We start from the raw sequence: 15527 nt of genomic DNA on the forward strand, positions 1-15527 counted from the left end.
AAAAATATTTGCTGATTTTTCTTGTGATTTCTTCTTTGACTTCTGGGTTACTCCCAGGTATTTGGGGATTTTCTAGATATTTTGTTATTAATTTATAATTTAATTCTGTTGTGGTCAAAGAACGTAACTATTTTTTTTTAAAGATTTTATTTATTTATTTATTTGAGAGAGAGAGATTGAGGGAGAGGAGCAGGGGCAGAGGGAGAGGAAGAAGCAGGCTCCCTGTTTGGCAGTCTCCCATTGCGGGGCTTGATCCTAGAACTCTGTGATTGTTACCTGAGCTGAAAGCACTCAACTGACCGCCACCCAGGGGCCCCCATAACTTTTTTTTTTTTTAAGATTTATTTATTTACTTGAGAGAGAAAGGTGGCGCTCAGGGAGGGGAAGAGGGAGAGGGTAGAGAAGCGGACTCTGCTAAGCGCAGAGCCTGATGTGGGGCTTGATCTCACAACCCTGAGGTCATGACCTGAGCCGAAAGAAATCAAGAGTCAGACACTTAACTGACTGAGCCACCCAGGCACCCCAAGCACATAACTGTTGATTTCAATCCTTTCAAATTTCTGTGTTTATGGTTCAGTCTATAGTCTATCTTGAATATTCCATGTGCACTTAAAAGAAAATGTATACTGTTGTTGGGTGCTGTGTTCTATGTTAATTAAGTCAAATTGGTTGACTGTGTTGTTCAAGTCTTCTATATCCCTAATGATTTTCTGTCCCATCAAGTACTGAAAAAGGAGTTGACATTTCCAATTATAATCATGGATGTCTATTTCTTCTGTTAATTATGTCAGTCTTGCTTCATATATTTTTAATCTCTGCATTTGTATGCAATTGAGTACATACAAATTCAGGATTTTATGTTTTTTTTATATCCCTCTTATCTCTGTTAATACTCTTGGTCTTGCATTTTACTTTGCCCAATATTAATATAACTACTCCAGCTTTCCTACGATTGTTTCATGATACATCTTTTTCGATCTTTTTACTTTTAGCCTGTTTTATCAAAGTGTGTTCATCATATAGTCGGGCCTTGCTTTTTAAAAGCAGTTTGAAAATCTCTGCTTTTTCATGAGAGTGCATAGGCCACTTCCTCAAAGTAAATGCTTCCTAAAATTGAGCAGTGCCTGTGGTTTAGGAAATTCACACCTGCCTTTTGTTGACATTCCACAGGGAAAGGGTAAGTGACTGGATCAGGGCCTCTTCTTCCCGGTTCTCTGTGCCATGGTTTTCTTACCTGTACTGTGGGGATGACTGTACTTACTACCTCATGGCGTTGTTACGAGGATAGAGGAGATAATCCACATAAAGAACGTAGTAAGCAATCACACGAAAGCTGCCGGTGGCTTTCGGTCATTAGATGACAGTAGTAACAGATTATTACTATTATTTCACTGAACGCCCGCTTCCCAGTTGGCTGTGATGAAGTGTTGACTTAAGAAATTAATCCCACTTTAGGCATAAAGGGCTCTCACATGTATCCTCATCTGCTGAAAACTACTATTGCAGGCCTGTGTATTATGATTTCACACTCTTTTTTTCTCTGTTTATTATTTTTTTTAAAGATTTTATTTATTTATTTGTCAGAGACAGAGCGAGCACAAGCAGGAGAAGTGGCAGGCAGAGGGAGAGGCAGGTTCCCTGCTGAGCAAGGAGCCTAATGTGGGACTTGATCCAGGACCCTGGGATCATGACCTGTGCGGAGGGCAGACACTTAACCAACTAGCCACTCAAGCGTCCCTCTCTGTTCATTTTCAACAACGTGCTTTCCTTTTCTAGTCAATCCTCCTTTTTTAAAATAATTAAAGCCTGTTGAAACCCATCAACTGTACACTTTAATGCATGCATTTTATTGTATAACTTATACCTCAATAAGGTTGATTTAAAAAAATAAAAAAGCAAAACTGGGAAAATTCTGTCACCTAAGTCAGTGTGTATAATGTGTAAGTTAAAGACTAATAATGAAACCAGCATCCACGCCCCCACTTAGCAGCTTAGGAAATGGTACAACAGCAATCCCTCCGAAGCCCCTGCCCTCTTCACTGTTCCTAGTTCCATTACTTTTCTTCATGAGCCTTGCCGCACGCGTGCCCTTATGCACTAGTCTGGGCTGCCTGTGAACTTCAGAGTCATGCTGAGCGTGTACTTCTGTGACTTGCTGTTCCTGCGTGTCTTAAAGATTTTTCCATGCTTGTGTGTGTAGTGGTTATGCACTTGTGCTGCTCTAAGTGTTACCGTTCTGCGGCAGGCACACAGGCTGTAGTTTCCGACTTTTCCAAACAAAGCTGCCAGGAATATTCTTGTTCATGTATTTCTAAGGTAACATGCTGGGATGAAACTGCTGGTTGTGAGATGCGTGTTCAACTAGTTAATGCCAACTCTTTCCAAAGTGGCTTGTACTAATTTATCTTTCCACCAGCACGGTAAGAGTTCTTCCTTCAGCACATCCTTGCGGACATCTACCGACACGTGTTCACATCCTAACACTTCTGCCCACTTGAGTCTATAATAACAGCCACCACTTAATATGCACGTAAACTGTGCTCAGCCCTGTCCTGCGCACTGTGTGAATGATCTCATTTCAGCCTCACAAGAGCCCTATCCATTAAGAATGTGTGGTCATTTATGGCTAAGAGCGTGAGTCGTCTTCATCCCTCCCCTGCCCCCTTCCCTTCCGTTGGGCCCCGTAGCTATCTCTTCTCTTTCTTCTCCCAACTTGGGCTGGGCTGGGTCCCAGCAGGGCCTCAGTGCTGCCCCGAACCCTTTCCTCCTCAGGTTGTTATTCCCTGTCAGTCCGCCTTAGCCGCCCTGCATCGTGGGACCGGATCAGACATTACAGGATCCAGCGCCTTGGTAACGGCTGGCTGTACATCTCACCACGTCTCACCTTCCCTTCACTCCAGGCCCTAGTGGATCACTATTCTGGTATGGCCTTTCCCTGCTTCCATTACACTGGGACGTGGGGTCTGGGGGGCAGACAGTTGTGCCCTTGGACACTTTACCTGCTGGAGAATATCCAGACAGGCAGAAGAGGGACTTCTCCATCTCCATGCCAGTCCCTGTGCCAAGAACGTAGGCCAGGAGCTCTGTCTTCATCCCATGCCCTGACAGAGCCACACAGACCTCCTGTGTGAATACGGGCCAATACCTCACCTACATTGTGGTTCTGAGTCCAAGACCTCAATGGCAGGCACAGTTCTCTCCACAGGAACTAGGCCCAGAGCTGTTACTGTTGTGCAATTTGGTTGACTCTTAAAATTTCCTGGTGCCTGTCCTGTTATAGGGACTGGAGCATGCAGCCACGAGGGCAGTGTCAAAAGGGCAGAGAAGAACACTCCTGGGAAAACTGATCAGGGGTTTCCTAGAGGGTGGGTCCATGCAGTAGATACTGACAGAACACATAGAGATGAAGTATTCTCTAGCTTTCTTCTTCCCAAAGCACTTTCCTAACCAGAAACTGGCACTCAAAGAGGTCCATCAACCTGCCCAAAAGCACAATAGATTAAATCTTCAAAACCTAGCCCAGAATGACCTCTGATTGCATCTCAGCCCCTAGATCAACAGCCTGAGGCTTGTGCTCTGTCACTTTTTCTTTTTTTATTTTTTTTTTAAAGATTTTATTTATTTATTCAACAGAGATAGAGACAGCCAGCGAGAGAGGGAACACAAGCAGGGGGAGTGGGAGAGGAAGAAGCAGGCTCATTGCAGAAGAGCCTGATGTGGGGCTCGATCCCACAACGCCGGGATCACGCCCTGAGCCGAAGGCAGACGCTTAACCGCTGTGCCACCCAGGCGCCCCACTTTTTCTTTTTTTAAATGTAATCTCTACACCCAAAGTGGTGTAGGAATGACCCTGAACTCATGAACTCATGACCCTGAGATCATGAGTCTCTACCGACTGAGCCAGCCAGGTGCCCCCGTCATTCTCTTGACCAAATGGGGAAGCTATCAGGGTGAGGGTGGGGGTTGTTAGGGAGGAAAGCAGGGCTGGAGTCAGCCATGTCAAGGGTCTAGGTCTCTTTCTCAGAGTTGGCAGATGACATCTGCTGCCTCCTCAAGGAACCTTGTGCCCTGCGGAGGGCGGGCCCACTCCCTGGCAAGTCCATACCTCTACCTGTGACTGTGCAGAGAGCGCCACTCAACTGGAAAGAGCTGGACAGGTAAGGCGACCCCTGGAACATGAAGGCAGAACAAAGGAGCTAGAAGGACCCATCCCTGGAAACCCGCGACCCCAAATGAGCCTGTCACCTTTGGGGACACTGGAGAGCCAGTGAGTACTGACTGGCCTCATAGAGACCAAGCCAGGCTCAGGACTAGAGGGGGACTGGCAGGAAGGAGAGGGAGTGGATAGAGGGCATGCCCAGATGCCAAAGATGGTCAGGATGGAAGGTCAGACAAGATGGGGTAGAACAGAAAGCACCCGTCCTGAATGGAAAAGTCAAGCTGGGGTTTTATCTGACAGAGAACGGGGAGCCACTGGGAGTTTTCAGGTGGTGCGAACTTGAACTGTGTGGTGAGAGCAGGGAGGAGGATGAGGCTCCTTGACCCAGCTCTCTTCCCCTCTCCACAGCTCCCTCCTGTTCTCTGAAGCACCTGCCCTAGGGGAGTCCCCTCTCCTCAGTGAGGGGCTCCGGGAGGCCATCAGCTCCTACATCAGCCTGACTGATGGCAGCTCCCTGGATGATGCCATGGCCCAAAGCAGAGGCCAAGAGGGAATGCAACGCTACAGCACCTAGACCCCCAGCTCAGCTCAGCCTGAGCACTCCAGAGGCAAATTCAGGTCGCTCTTGTATCCTCTGTTCCTTTCTCTCTCAGCCCAAAGAAGTCACTTAACCCTCTCCCAGTGCCATGAACTCACCTGCAACCTCTAGTTCAAGTACAGACCAGCTGAGAACAGGGACAGGGCTCCAAAGAGACTAAGCCTCTGTGGTTTGACCCAGTTTGGGATTTCCAGAACCATCTTCCTCCCTTGCCTATTGAGTCCCCTTCTATACCCCCCACAGCTCCACCCACTAGGTAGAAACAACCACTAACATCAAGAAGAAAAAACCGTTTAAAGAGAATTTACAAATCTCACTCAGAATACTATACTTCAGAAGGTAGGACAGTGGCCTAGAAGGGACAGGAAAGCAGAAGAGATGGATGTCTTCCCACAGCAACAGAACCTGGATGTCCAGCCTCCAGCTGGCCCCCTAAGCAAAGGGGACCCCTGACAATCCAGGTTCTCAAACAGCCCCATCATACCTCTTCTCCGGACAGTCCTAGCTCCAAGATCTCAATTTCATTTTGTGGCTTATCATTTGAACCTGCCTAAGCTTTCCTGGCTACAGTGGCCTTGCCGTCTTGTGGCCAAACACAAAATGGCACCTTCTAGGTCTAGCACACTGCAGTGAGGTCAGTTATGTCTCTCAGCACCGGGCAGGGGCATCAGAAGTCAGTAAGCCTCTCTCCACAAAGCCAAGGACACAGCCCGCACCAACTCTAGCCCTTGATTTCCCTGCTGCTCATTAAGGAAGAGAGGCCTCGCTGGAGCCGCTACAGGAGCAGAGAGAGGAAGAAGAGGGATGAGAATGGAGGGCAGGGTTCCGAGGCTGGAGGTGAGGTGGGAAAGGCTTTAATAGGTATCATCAACAGATTCTCAATTAAAGATTTGATTTATTCAAGTACCTGAAAACATTCTACAATGGAAACTGTTATTAGATGCTGCTTGTACTGTGCTATGGACCACGCACATACTGCCACGCTGTTTTCAGAAGACTTGAAATGCCACTGATAGTTTAAAAACTGTACACCTGATGGAGAAGTGAGGAAGACAATTTAATGTTTCATCCGGATCCAGAGGTGCATCAAAGTAAATGACAGCTCCGATCAGCAAACAGGTGTTTCATGATGATATCCAAGAAGAAATGGTTGGTGATGGACAATTCAGAAATGCTTCCCCAAAAGGTGGATGGTTCTTTAAAAAGTTTCAGGTCACAACCCTTGCAGAAAACACTGATGCCCAACACACTGATTCTCGGTCCAAGAAACATGGGTCTTCCAGGTTCCACGTGGCTGGGGTGCCCCTACAATCATGTTTCTGTGCTGTAACTATGAGGGTCCTTTGGACCGGACAGAGAGCAGGTGGGGTCTGTACACCATCAGTCATAGTGGATGGCAGTGTAAAAAATGATCCAAATGACCTAGAGAGGAGACAAGCAATGGTCACAGGTCACCTGGGTCAACATAGGCCCCTATTCCACAAAACAAAAATGTCAACGAATGTGTGCACAGTGGGCTTCCCAGTGGCTATCCAATGCAATCGGCCTGGAGGCCTAAATAATTTCACTGAAATCAAGCTGTCTCTAACAGAGCCCAGGATCACCCACCAGTGCACCCAGAGAGACCATGGACAAGCTTCCCTCTCAACCAAATAGCAACTGGAGCACCAGGGAGTGGAGTTATAGATGTGGCAATGATACAGGTAAAGTACTAGGGTTAGCAACAAATGTGAAAAACCACCATACACTGTCAGCTTCATATCAAATAAAGCAGAGGTTCTCAAAACTGGTTACTCACTGCAATCTCCTAGGACCTTTAATACGTATGTATGCCCAGGCACCCCCACCCAGAGATTCTGATTTTACTGATTTGGGCTAGAGTTTATAATTTTTTAAATATTAACTTTGAGATATAATCCATATTTCATCATGTTCACCTTCTCAAGTATACAATTGAAAAAAATATATATACAATACAGAGGTTTTTAGTATATTCACAGAGTTGTGNCGCCACTGGCAACCACTAATCTACTTTTTATCTGTGTGGATTTGCCTATTCTGGACTTTTTACATAAATGGAATCACATAACATGTTTTGTGTCTGGCTTCTTTCACTCAGCATTATGTTTTCAAAATTCATCAAAGTCGTAAGCCCCACCAGTACTTTATTCCTCTTTATGGTCAAATACCATGTGGATATACAACATTTTATTTATCTACAGACCAGGTAATGGTTGTTTGTGCTTTTTCAGCTATTATGAATGCCATAAACATATTTTTAAATGTTTCCCAGTTTCTACTATGCAGCCAGATTTGAGAATGAGATGTAGAAGCTGATGACAGGCCCTGGGTGTGTACACCAACAGGGAGACTATGGTGTACCACACCATAGCCTTTGGGACAACAGGACTTGATGGAAGAAATGCCCTCCAATCCCTGGAGGCTTTTGAAAAATTATACCCCAATCACACAGTATAACCTAATCAGCGTGCCCCCTTGAGAAACAACGGGATTTACTATAAAACTATCAGCTACACATACCATGAACAAGGCAAAAGATGTCATAAACCCTTCTTTTGTGAGTTCCCAGGTGCCACCATATTCTTCCTCATCTATCTGTAGGTAGTTGCTGAAGTAGAGATACAGGACTCCTGCATTGATCAGGCAGAATCTGGAGGGAGGACAAGCACCAAACACAAACTATGAGCTTAGAAGACTCAGAACTCCCACTACCACAGTCCAGCCTTACCAGGATACTCACTGTTGCACAGTTAAGTATTTGTATTATGGGGGCAAGCGAAAAATAATACATGGACCTAGACCCTCAATGGAACCGCCCAGTGGTTGAGCTGGAGACATGAACAGCAACTTTTTCTTAGATACCCTGCGAAAAAATTTTAAAGCACATAAAAGTTCTCCAAGCCCTCTCACAGTAAGAGAATGGTAGCTGAACCATCCCAAATAGGACTAGTACCCAACACGGGCCTCCAAGTAGCTCCAGCCGGGGGAATGGGACAAATACATGTTAGGCTGCTGCTTCGTGGCCTAGCGGAACAAGCAAACACACGAAAGCAGCTCCTGCATTCATCCCCAGTGGGCGACTATTTCCAGATATCCACTGTCCGCTACTGTGCTTCATGCAGAAGTGACACTGACACGTCCTGCTCTCCCTGAGCTATCAGAAGGCCAAAAACAGCAGTGAGCATGGAGCTGAAACCAGAGGTTTCTGAGCACCTCCAGGAAGGTCTTTGATCTCCCATATTGTATTATTTAACTAATGAAGCATTTAGAGTGCAGTGAGGTGTAACGTTATCACCCTGATCTACTTATCTCTTGGTACGGTCATCACCTAAAAATAATTTTTGTAAAGTGATCAACACTTTCTTTATGATCTTCCAAGTTACAGCATTTAATCTAATGGGGGACTGTATGTATGTATGTCTTAGGCCACACTGCTCCTGAAGGCTGGGGTGGAAAAATGCAAAGCACTGGTTCCTCCTGGTGGATGAAGTGTGGGCTGGTGTGGGGCAGGGCAGTACAATGAGGCTGAGGAGTGTCAATCAGGGTAAGGGGTAGGGGGCAGCCCCTGCGGCTGTTTGAGCCTGAGACAGAGTATACATACGTTAGAAGTCTAGTTTTTTGTTTTTGTTTTAAAGATTCTATTTTTAAGTAATCTCTGCACCCAACCAGGAGCTCGAACCCATAACCCTGACATCAAGAGTCGCATGCTCTACTGGCTGAGCCAGCCAGGCACCCCGGAAGCCTGGTTTGTGAGTTGTTAGAGTATAGGCTTTCTCATGAGTCGGGGGAATAGGAGCTGGGAGACTGGTTTAGATTTGTACCATGTGTTAGGACGTGAGAAGAAATAAAGCTTGAGGACAGGGACTGGAAAAATGGGGAGGCAAGAGACCCAAAGACTTCAAGCCTAAGGGTCTGGGAGTATAATGGTTCCAGTAATAGGCAGGGAATCAGGAAGCACAGGTTTTTCTTGGATTTCACACAAAATACAGTCCTTGGCTTGGTCATGTGTCCACATCCTTATCTTCTGCCAGAAATCTTGGGACCCAGCCAATCTGGCTGCCTGTCAGGAGTTTCATTTTGTTTTGTTTTTGAAAGATTTATTTATTTTAGAGAGAGTGTGCACACGTAAGCGGGGGGGAAGGGCAGGAGAAGGAGAGAGGTTCCTCAAGCACTCCCTGCTGAGCGCAGAGCCCAATGCAGGGCTTGATCCCAGGACCCTGAGATCGTGACCTGAGCTGAAATCCAGAGCTGGGCGCTCAGCTGACTGAGCTACCCATGTGCCCCATGGAGTTTCACTGTGGACAGGCTGTCAGTGGTTCCAGACAGAGACTACTAGCAGGACGCAGAAATGCCACTCTGGGACTCAGCTAATAAGCTAGGGTTGGAGAATGGCTGAAACTCACTGAGAGTCTCTGGCTGTAAAAGTGGTTGCTTAGTGATATGAAATAGGGAAATAGAAGGAAAAGAGGAGATAAGGAATAAGAGAGAGAAAAGAGCTAATAGGGCCCCTGCCTTGCAAGGGTCACACACTAAGTAGCAAGTGAAGTCACAGAGATAAAGGCATTTAAACATCTGGTGAAAGGGGGAAGGCTCAGGAAAGGACTGGAGGGGCTCAAACTGAACTTTAAAGATGGGCATAAACCCTGTATTGTAAATGAGGGAGAGAGCTACACAGCAGATGTATAGACAAAGAAATGAATGTGCTGGATTAGGGGTGGGGAAAAACCTTAAAAAGACTCTCCAATGCATTTTTCAAACTCTATCCTAAAAATTCCAATCAGAATTTTAACAAAATAATGAACCTCTAACGAATACTCCGATTTCAGGGCTGGGAGGCTACATGACAACAGTAAGGTATGACCCTGCTTTCAAGGATCAATGGGAATTCATTTCAGGTTTTAAAAAATTTTAACAAGCATTCACTGAACACCTATTAATCATGATGCCAGGCTCTAAAAGAGACAGAGAGGCAAGACTGGATGACGCAACCCCTTTGGAGAGCAGAACCACCACTCAGTTCTCAGGCAAATTATAAATAATGAGAACAGAGAAAATGGTTTTACCTTAATATGCCCTCACTGTTGCCACACCAGAAACGAAGAGAAGCCAAGGTAGAGCCCAGACAGAGGGCAGTTGAGGCAGAAAGTGGAGAGGAGACAGTCACCAGAACTGAGCACCAGAGCAGTTCTGCCCTAAGCCCAGGCAACTGGATCAGACAGATGGAGGAGAGGGAGTGTGTGTGGAAAAACCAATGTCCTTGGGCCCTTTCCAAGAGCAAGGGAAAAGGTGCCAACCAAAGGAGGGAAGGGATTTGTTTGGAGTGAGAGAAACTGGCTCCGGCAGGACAGCATGGGACCGAACCCCAGGAAACAGGCAGTCCTGAGAAAGCAGTACTATGGGTGAGCCACTCCAGGCGAATTCACTCCCAAACACCTCCTTTCCTGTTTTCTCAATAGCCATTTTTAGCAGTCTTTGTAAAGCTAAACATATGACTGCAGTGAACCATTTATGGAGTGCATATGATGTCCTAAGCACTGCATATAGGAATTTACTTGTATTATCTCATTTAGTTCACACATCAATCTTATGAGGAGGGCACTTTTACTGCCTCCTTTTAGTGATGAGAGAATAGAAGCTCAGAGGAGAGCCCAAAATTATGTAGCTTGAAAGTGGCAGAGCTGAACTTGAATCCAGAGCTTTCTACAGTTAGAAGAAAAAAAGAAAAAAGAGATCTCTAAGCAGCTTAACTCATCTGCCACCGTGGGAAGGATACTAAACTAACTCTGGTCTTTGTTATATTATTCCTAGATTGGGTGACTTCAGAGAAATCTCTTAGGAATCCTGCAAGATGAGATGGGGGCAAGGGTTCTGAACCAGTGTTATTCTCTCCTACAAAAATGGCCTTGGGAAGATGAGAGACTACCTCTTGTCTTTAGACTGCCTTCCCCCTTTCTCTGACCTTTCCTCTCGTCTGCCTTTTCTTTCCTGGAAAGCTCAAATGGGATGACCAACATTCTGAAGAGTGTCTATACACTTCTTCCAACTGGGGAAGACCTATGAACCCCAGGTCCTGTGTCTCCTCACCATCACTCAGAACTCATCATGATCCACTCTGTCAAGGTTAGGCAGAGCATAACAAACTCTTACTCCTTTCCCTGGACAAACGCTTTGTTCAGTATAGTAAATCAAAAAACCTTTTTAGTTAGAAGAGGGGACTATACGTTACTTTTGGGTTATCTTCTGAGAAAATAAGGAACTCACATGAATTTTAAATCTATTTCACCCTTTTCACCCTAGGGTGAGGGAATAAGAGATGAAATCATCCCTAAAACAACCAATGTGATGTCCCATGGTTAAAGATCAGTTTCTATTCCCTGTGTGGGGAAAAAAAAAAGATAAAAGCTCATAAGCTTGCCTGTCCATTTCACACTATAGCTTACCCAGAATTCCTATCTTGACACAACTCCTATCCATCCTTTTAATTCAGTCTGGTGGGCACGTGGACTTATCACTTTCAGTCACTTGTTAACAAGCTGAGCCAAGACCAGGGGTAGGTGTCAACTGTGCTGCCACTGGCCACGGAAACACAGTAAAAAGTGGAGGGCCCAACCTCCTACTTTTTTCACTGCTTTTAAAAAGTAGGATCTGAGATAACTTCTGTCAAAGCCAAGATCCAAGACATCCAGCACAGTGCCAGTCATAGGGGAGTGGTCATCAAGTACAGAAGTTCCCCTACTTTCCAAATTTCCATCAGTACAAAGGTCATGCCAGAACTAGAAGCCTGCCACCAACGGCCAATGCAGTAGCCTCTTGCATGAGATCACTCTGGACCCATGAATGAATGGAGCGGCCAGCCTCTGGAAAGATAACATGTCTAAGCTAAGATGCTCTCAGGCCTGCTGAACTGAGGAGTGCTGCACCAGACCCAGGAGTGCCATCATGGGGCTACTTTTTTCCTTTTGTCACTTTTCACTCTCACACATACACAGTCATCTTAAAAAAATATAGATAGATAAATATAGATAAACATATAGAGACAGATGGATATATATATCCTACAACTTAACGAGGGCCTTTTCCATAAAAAGGAAACAAAATCTCTACTTGAAATGATATGAAAATGGAACATACCCAAGACTTACCCTGCTATTCCCAAGAAACCCCGCAATGGTAACACTCCCCAAATGACACCTAGGACCACAGCAATGATTTGTCGGAACCAGTAGATCACATCTAAAAATTCATCCTGTAGAAAGAAAAAGAATGCATTCCTTATCTGCAGTGGGTGCCACAAGAGAGCCCCTGTAACAGGTGAGGAAAAAAAAACCTTTCTGCTATAAACACATCTTCCAGAGAAATTTCTCCAAAAGCAATGGTATGTAGTTTTCTGATCTCCACCTCTTCTTATACTAAAACATGGTTTTTAAAAAAAATTTTTTTTAAGAAAAATTATTTACTTTTTTTAGCAGCTTCAAAAATGAAATGGCTTGTGATGAAATGGCTGTGACAGTAACTCTGCTACTGGCCACAGAACACTCTGGTCTGACCCTCAGAGGAGAGACCTAGACAGACTATCCAAAGGCAGAAGGGCTGACTGTTAACCTATTCAGCACCATCTTCCTGCACACTGACTTTTGAGTAAGTCACAAAGAAAAAAGGAATTAGAAACAAAAGTGTTGAAGGCTGGTGCCAGCATATCTGATTTTCATACAAGGACACGGAAGACTCAGGTTTCTGACCTGCCCCAGATTGCAGAAACCAGTCGTTGTACAAAAAGTAAAGAAAGAAATGACACAGCAGATCAGAAGGGTTTTACAAGAGCTGGGCAGGGCTGGGGGCAGGACAAGGGCACCTTCAGGAAGTACCTCTCATTCCCCCCCTTTATAGGAACTCCAAGAAGGAGAACCCACTTCATCAGTCCAGAAAAACAAAGGAAAAAGTGAAAATAATAACATTCTTTTCAGGCCAACTGGAATCAGGCTGTCTGTGTTGGTCTCTTCCAGATCATGGAGCAGAGTTGGGGAGTGCCAACACTCAGATCTTCAGAAAGCGGTGACCAGTGAAAACCTCTTGTTGAAGCCCCAACCGTTTCTCACACACGTTTGGTGGTTTCCCCCTCTCCCTCCTCCTCTCACACACCTCTGAGAGGTGATCTCAGTCTCCCTTCTCGCAAATATTAAGGCATTTGGTATTTCTCATCCAATAAAAAAGCAATGGCAGCTCACCTTTAGTGAGCCTCATCACTGCTACACGCTCTGATGCACCACGGCACCCCACTTCAGAACTGTTCTGAGGAGTGAGATAATACGTGGAGAGAGCACCCGGCAGAAAGTCTCCATAAGACTGTTACCATTACTGTTTGTGCTAACGACCGTATTAAGTAGTTAATTAGGAGAAGACAAGTCACTTACTGAAGGTCCTACTGGGAGTAAAAGGCGGAGGTCGAATTCAGCTCACTCTCGCCGTTTAGGCACACGCCCTGCCAGCGGGTGGCAACTCCTGTGCCCCCTCCTCGCTGCTTCCCGCGTGACCCAGGCGGCTTCACGCTTAGGCCACTCCGCGGTGAGCCCCGAGCCCGGCTGTCAGGCCCGGGCCCGCCAAGTTCGCCCCGACACCTTTGTGCCACCCGCCCCCCCGCCAACCCCGCCACGCCAAACACTCGGCCGCGCCCGGACCGGATAGGGGCAGGCTCGGGCCTGTCCATTCGTCCCCGAGTCCCAGTCGGCCCTCGCCAGGTCCCACCGCACCTTGTCCTCCCAGGCCGCGTCGCTCCGCAGCACCTTGCTCCAGACAGAGACTTTGAGGGCCCCGTTGGCCAGCTGCGGCTGAGGCGGCTCCTCCTTTCGCCGCCCTCCGCTCATCCTCCCGTCGCGCCGCCCGGGCCGGGCCAGGGGCGCGCGGGCCAGGCCAAAAGGAGTCGGGCTCTGGGGTCGCAGGTCACGGCGCGCAGGGCGGCGGCGACAGAATCAGTGATCAGGTTCCGTGGCGCGCTGCGAGTGCCTTCAACCGGCCAGGACACCGGCTCGGCTCGCTTGCTCAGCCGAGAACTGGCGCTGCGGAGGGAGGAGCAACGCAGCGCCGCGCGTCCTCCCGCCGACGAACTCACGCAGCCAATCGACAGCCGTGCAGCCGTCCGAGGGAAAGCGCAGCCGTCACCTCGGCGCAAGCGCTCTACGCGTGACGGAAGTGACCGCGAGCTTCCTTCAGGCGCACGGTAAGGTGAGAGGGAAGGGACAATCTAGTGGGGATGGTGACCCAGGCGCGAGGAGGCGCTGTGGAGACAGAAGAACGGCGTCCGGATAGAGAACCGAGGTTAGACTGTAGCGTCGCCCGGTCCTCCACGGTTTGTCCCCCAGAGCAGCGGGGCAGGACGCGGCCCTGTTTTTCCGCATCTTTTGGAGCCCAAAACTGGCTCCCCGGAAGTCCCGAGCGGCCCCTTCAGGATTTAGCCCTTGCTGTTTTTCTCCCCTAACCCCTGCAGGTTCCGTAGGACCCTGTTCAGGAAGTAAACCGGTTTCTGTCTTAGAGTCTCATCTTGGCCCAGCGCCCTCTTTTGGCAAATGTGAGACCTGAGATCCAAAGAGGGGAAAAGATTTTCTAAGGCTGTATGGCAAGTTGGAACCAGCTGAGAACTCCAGGGTCAGGGGGCGGGGTGGGGGGAGTGGAGAAAGTACTTGATGAGCTATCAGAATATCTGAGTATTCATCTACTGTGTCCTCACCGTGTGCTAGGACAGTGGTTCACAACGTGTGTGTCTGGACCACCAGCAGCCACATCACCTAGGAACTTGATTAGAGATGCGGATTCTCGGACCCCATCCCAGAACTGCCAAATCAGAAACTGGGAGTGCGGCCCATAATCAGCATTTTAGTAAGCCCTCCAGGTGGTGCCATGTGCATTGTGCTATGAAATAAGTTGAGATGAAGGCACTTCTGTGTGGTGAGTTTTTAGAGGCAAACTAACTTGTCTGGAATTAATTAGTACCTGGGTCTGTCTGACTCCAAAATCTGTACTCTTAACCTTAAGCTTTTAGTCTTTTTTTTTTTTTTAAGATTTTATTTGTTTTTTTGAAAGAGATAGTGAGAGAGAGAGCGTGAGCAGTTGGGGGGAGAAAGTAGACCCCCCCCTACTGAGCAGGGAGCCTGATGTGGGGCTCTATCCCAGGACCCCAGGATCATGACCTGAGCCGAAGGCAGTTGCCCAACTAGCTGAACCACCCAGGTGCCCCTAAGCTTTTAATCTTAAAAATTATCAATGAGGTCAGAACATCCTTTGTATACCTGTCAACAATGATCTGTAGGTCTCCCCCTAGGTGAGCAACAGAATCTCCTAGGGAGCTTCTTCAGAATTCCATAGTTGGTGTTTTCAACCACAACTCATTTCCAAGACCCTCTTTCAATAAGTTGAGTCACCCCAGAGGTGACATACACAGCAACAGACATTACTCTGTCTGGACCTGGTGTGAGGGACATATACCTGACATGGGTCCACACCTTTTAGTCCTCCAGCTTTCATATGAATCTTGTTCTTTTCAGCCCCGCCTTTTTTCTGAACCTCGTTCCCTCCGATGTGCAAAGTTGTGGTAAAGCCTAACCAGCTCACTGGCTTGGAAGTGTACCATGGTATAAAGCCTCTTTTACAGATTCCCTGGGGGCATGCAGTGCTGGAGACAAACTGATCATTCATTCTGTCATAGAATGTTGGAAGAATACCTAGCCCAGGGTCCAAGACAGAAAAGGTAAGTTTTCA

General features: G+C 47.1%; 2 protein-coding genes across 5 annotated transcripts in view; one reads left to right on the forward strand and one right to left on the reverse strand.

The window, feature by feature from the left end:
• Nucleotides 1-5819, forward strand: part of SLA2 (Src like adaptor 2) — a 26204-nt gene extending 20385 nt beyond the window's left edge. For 2 of the 3 annotated variants that reach the window (XM_034640530.1, XM_002916440.4), the window contains 3 exons: nt 2773-2922; nt 4025-4157; nt 4568-5819. In XM_034640530.1, the coding sequence (XP_034496421.1) occupies nt 2773-2922; nt 4025-4157; nt 4568-4733 (449 nt within the window). In that variant the 3' untranslated portion in view covers nt 4734-5819. The remainder of the gene's footprint in view (nt 1-2772; nt 2923-4024; nt 4158-4567) is intronic. The other variant, XM_011221278.3, reaches the window with a different exon arrangement.
• LOC100466398 (respirasome Complex Assembly Factor 1) lies at nt 5638-13914 on the reverse strand. Of its 2 annotated transcripts, XM_002916422.4 has the most exons (4): nt 13526-13898; nt 11921-12024; nt 7299-7428; nt 5640-6179 (listed from the first exon to the last, which is right to left on the reverse strand). In XM_002916422.4, the coding sequence occupies exons 1-4, from the start codon at nt 13637-13639 to the stop codon at nt 6138-6140; spliced, it is 390 nt and encodes a 129-aa protein (XP_002916468.3). In that variant the 5' UTR covers nt 13640-13898; the 3' UTR covers nt 5640-6137. The 2 variants fall into 2 exon arrangements, with proteins under 2 accessions (XP_034496425.1, XP_002916468.3); XM_034640534.1 differs by lacking the exon at nt 7299-7428 and having other exon boundaries at nt 5638-6179; nt 13526-13914.
• Between the last annotated feature and the right edge of the window lie 1613 nt (nt 13915-15527).

Source organism: Ailuropoda melanoleuca, chromosome 13 (assembly GCF_002007445.2).
Source record: "Ailuropoda melanoleuca isolate Jingjing chromosome 13, ASM200744v2, whole genome shotgun sequence".
NCBI lineage: Eukaryota > Metazoa > Chordata > Mammalia > Carnivora > Ursidae > Ailuropoda > Ailuropoda melanoleuca.

What these genes read in the sequence shown, in the direction of transcription:
- LOC100466398 (XM_034640534.1), bottom strand. Translation starts at nt 13,639, where the DNA reads ATGAGCGGAGGGCGGCGAAAGGAGGAGCCGCCTCAGCCGCAGCTGGCC. An exon ending in ACGCGGCCTGGGAGGACAAG is followed by an intron (nt 12,025 to 13,525) that starts GTGCGGTGGGAC and finishes TTCTTTCTACAG; the next exon opens with GATGAATTTTTAGATGTGAT. An exon ending in GGTTTCTTGGGAATAGCAGG is followed by an intron (nt 6,180 to 11,920) that starts GTAAGTCTTGGG and finishes TCTCCTCTCTAG; the next exon opens with GTCATTTGGATCATTTTTTA.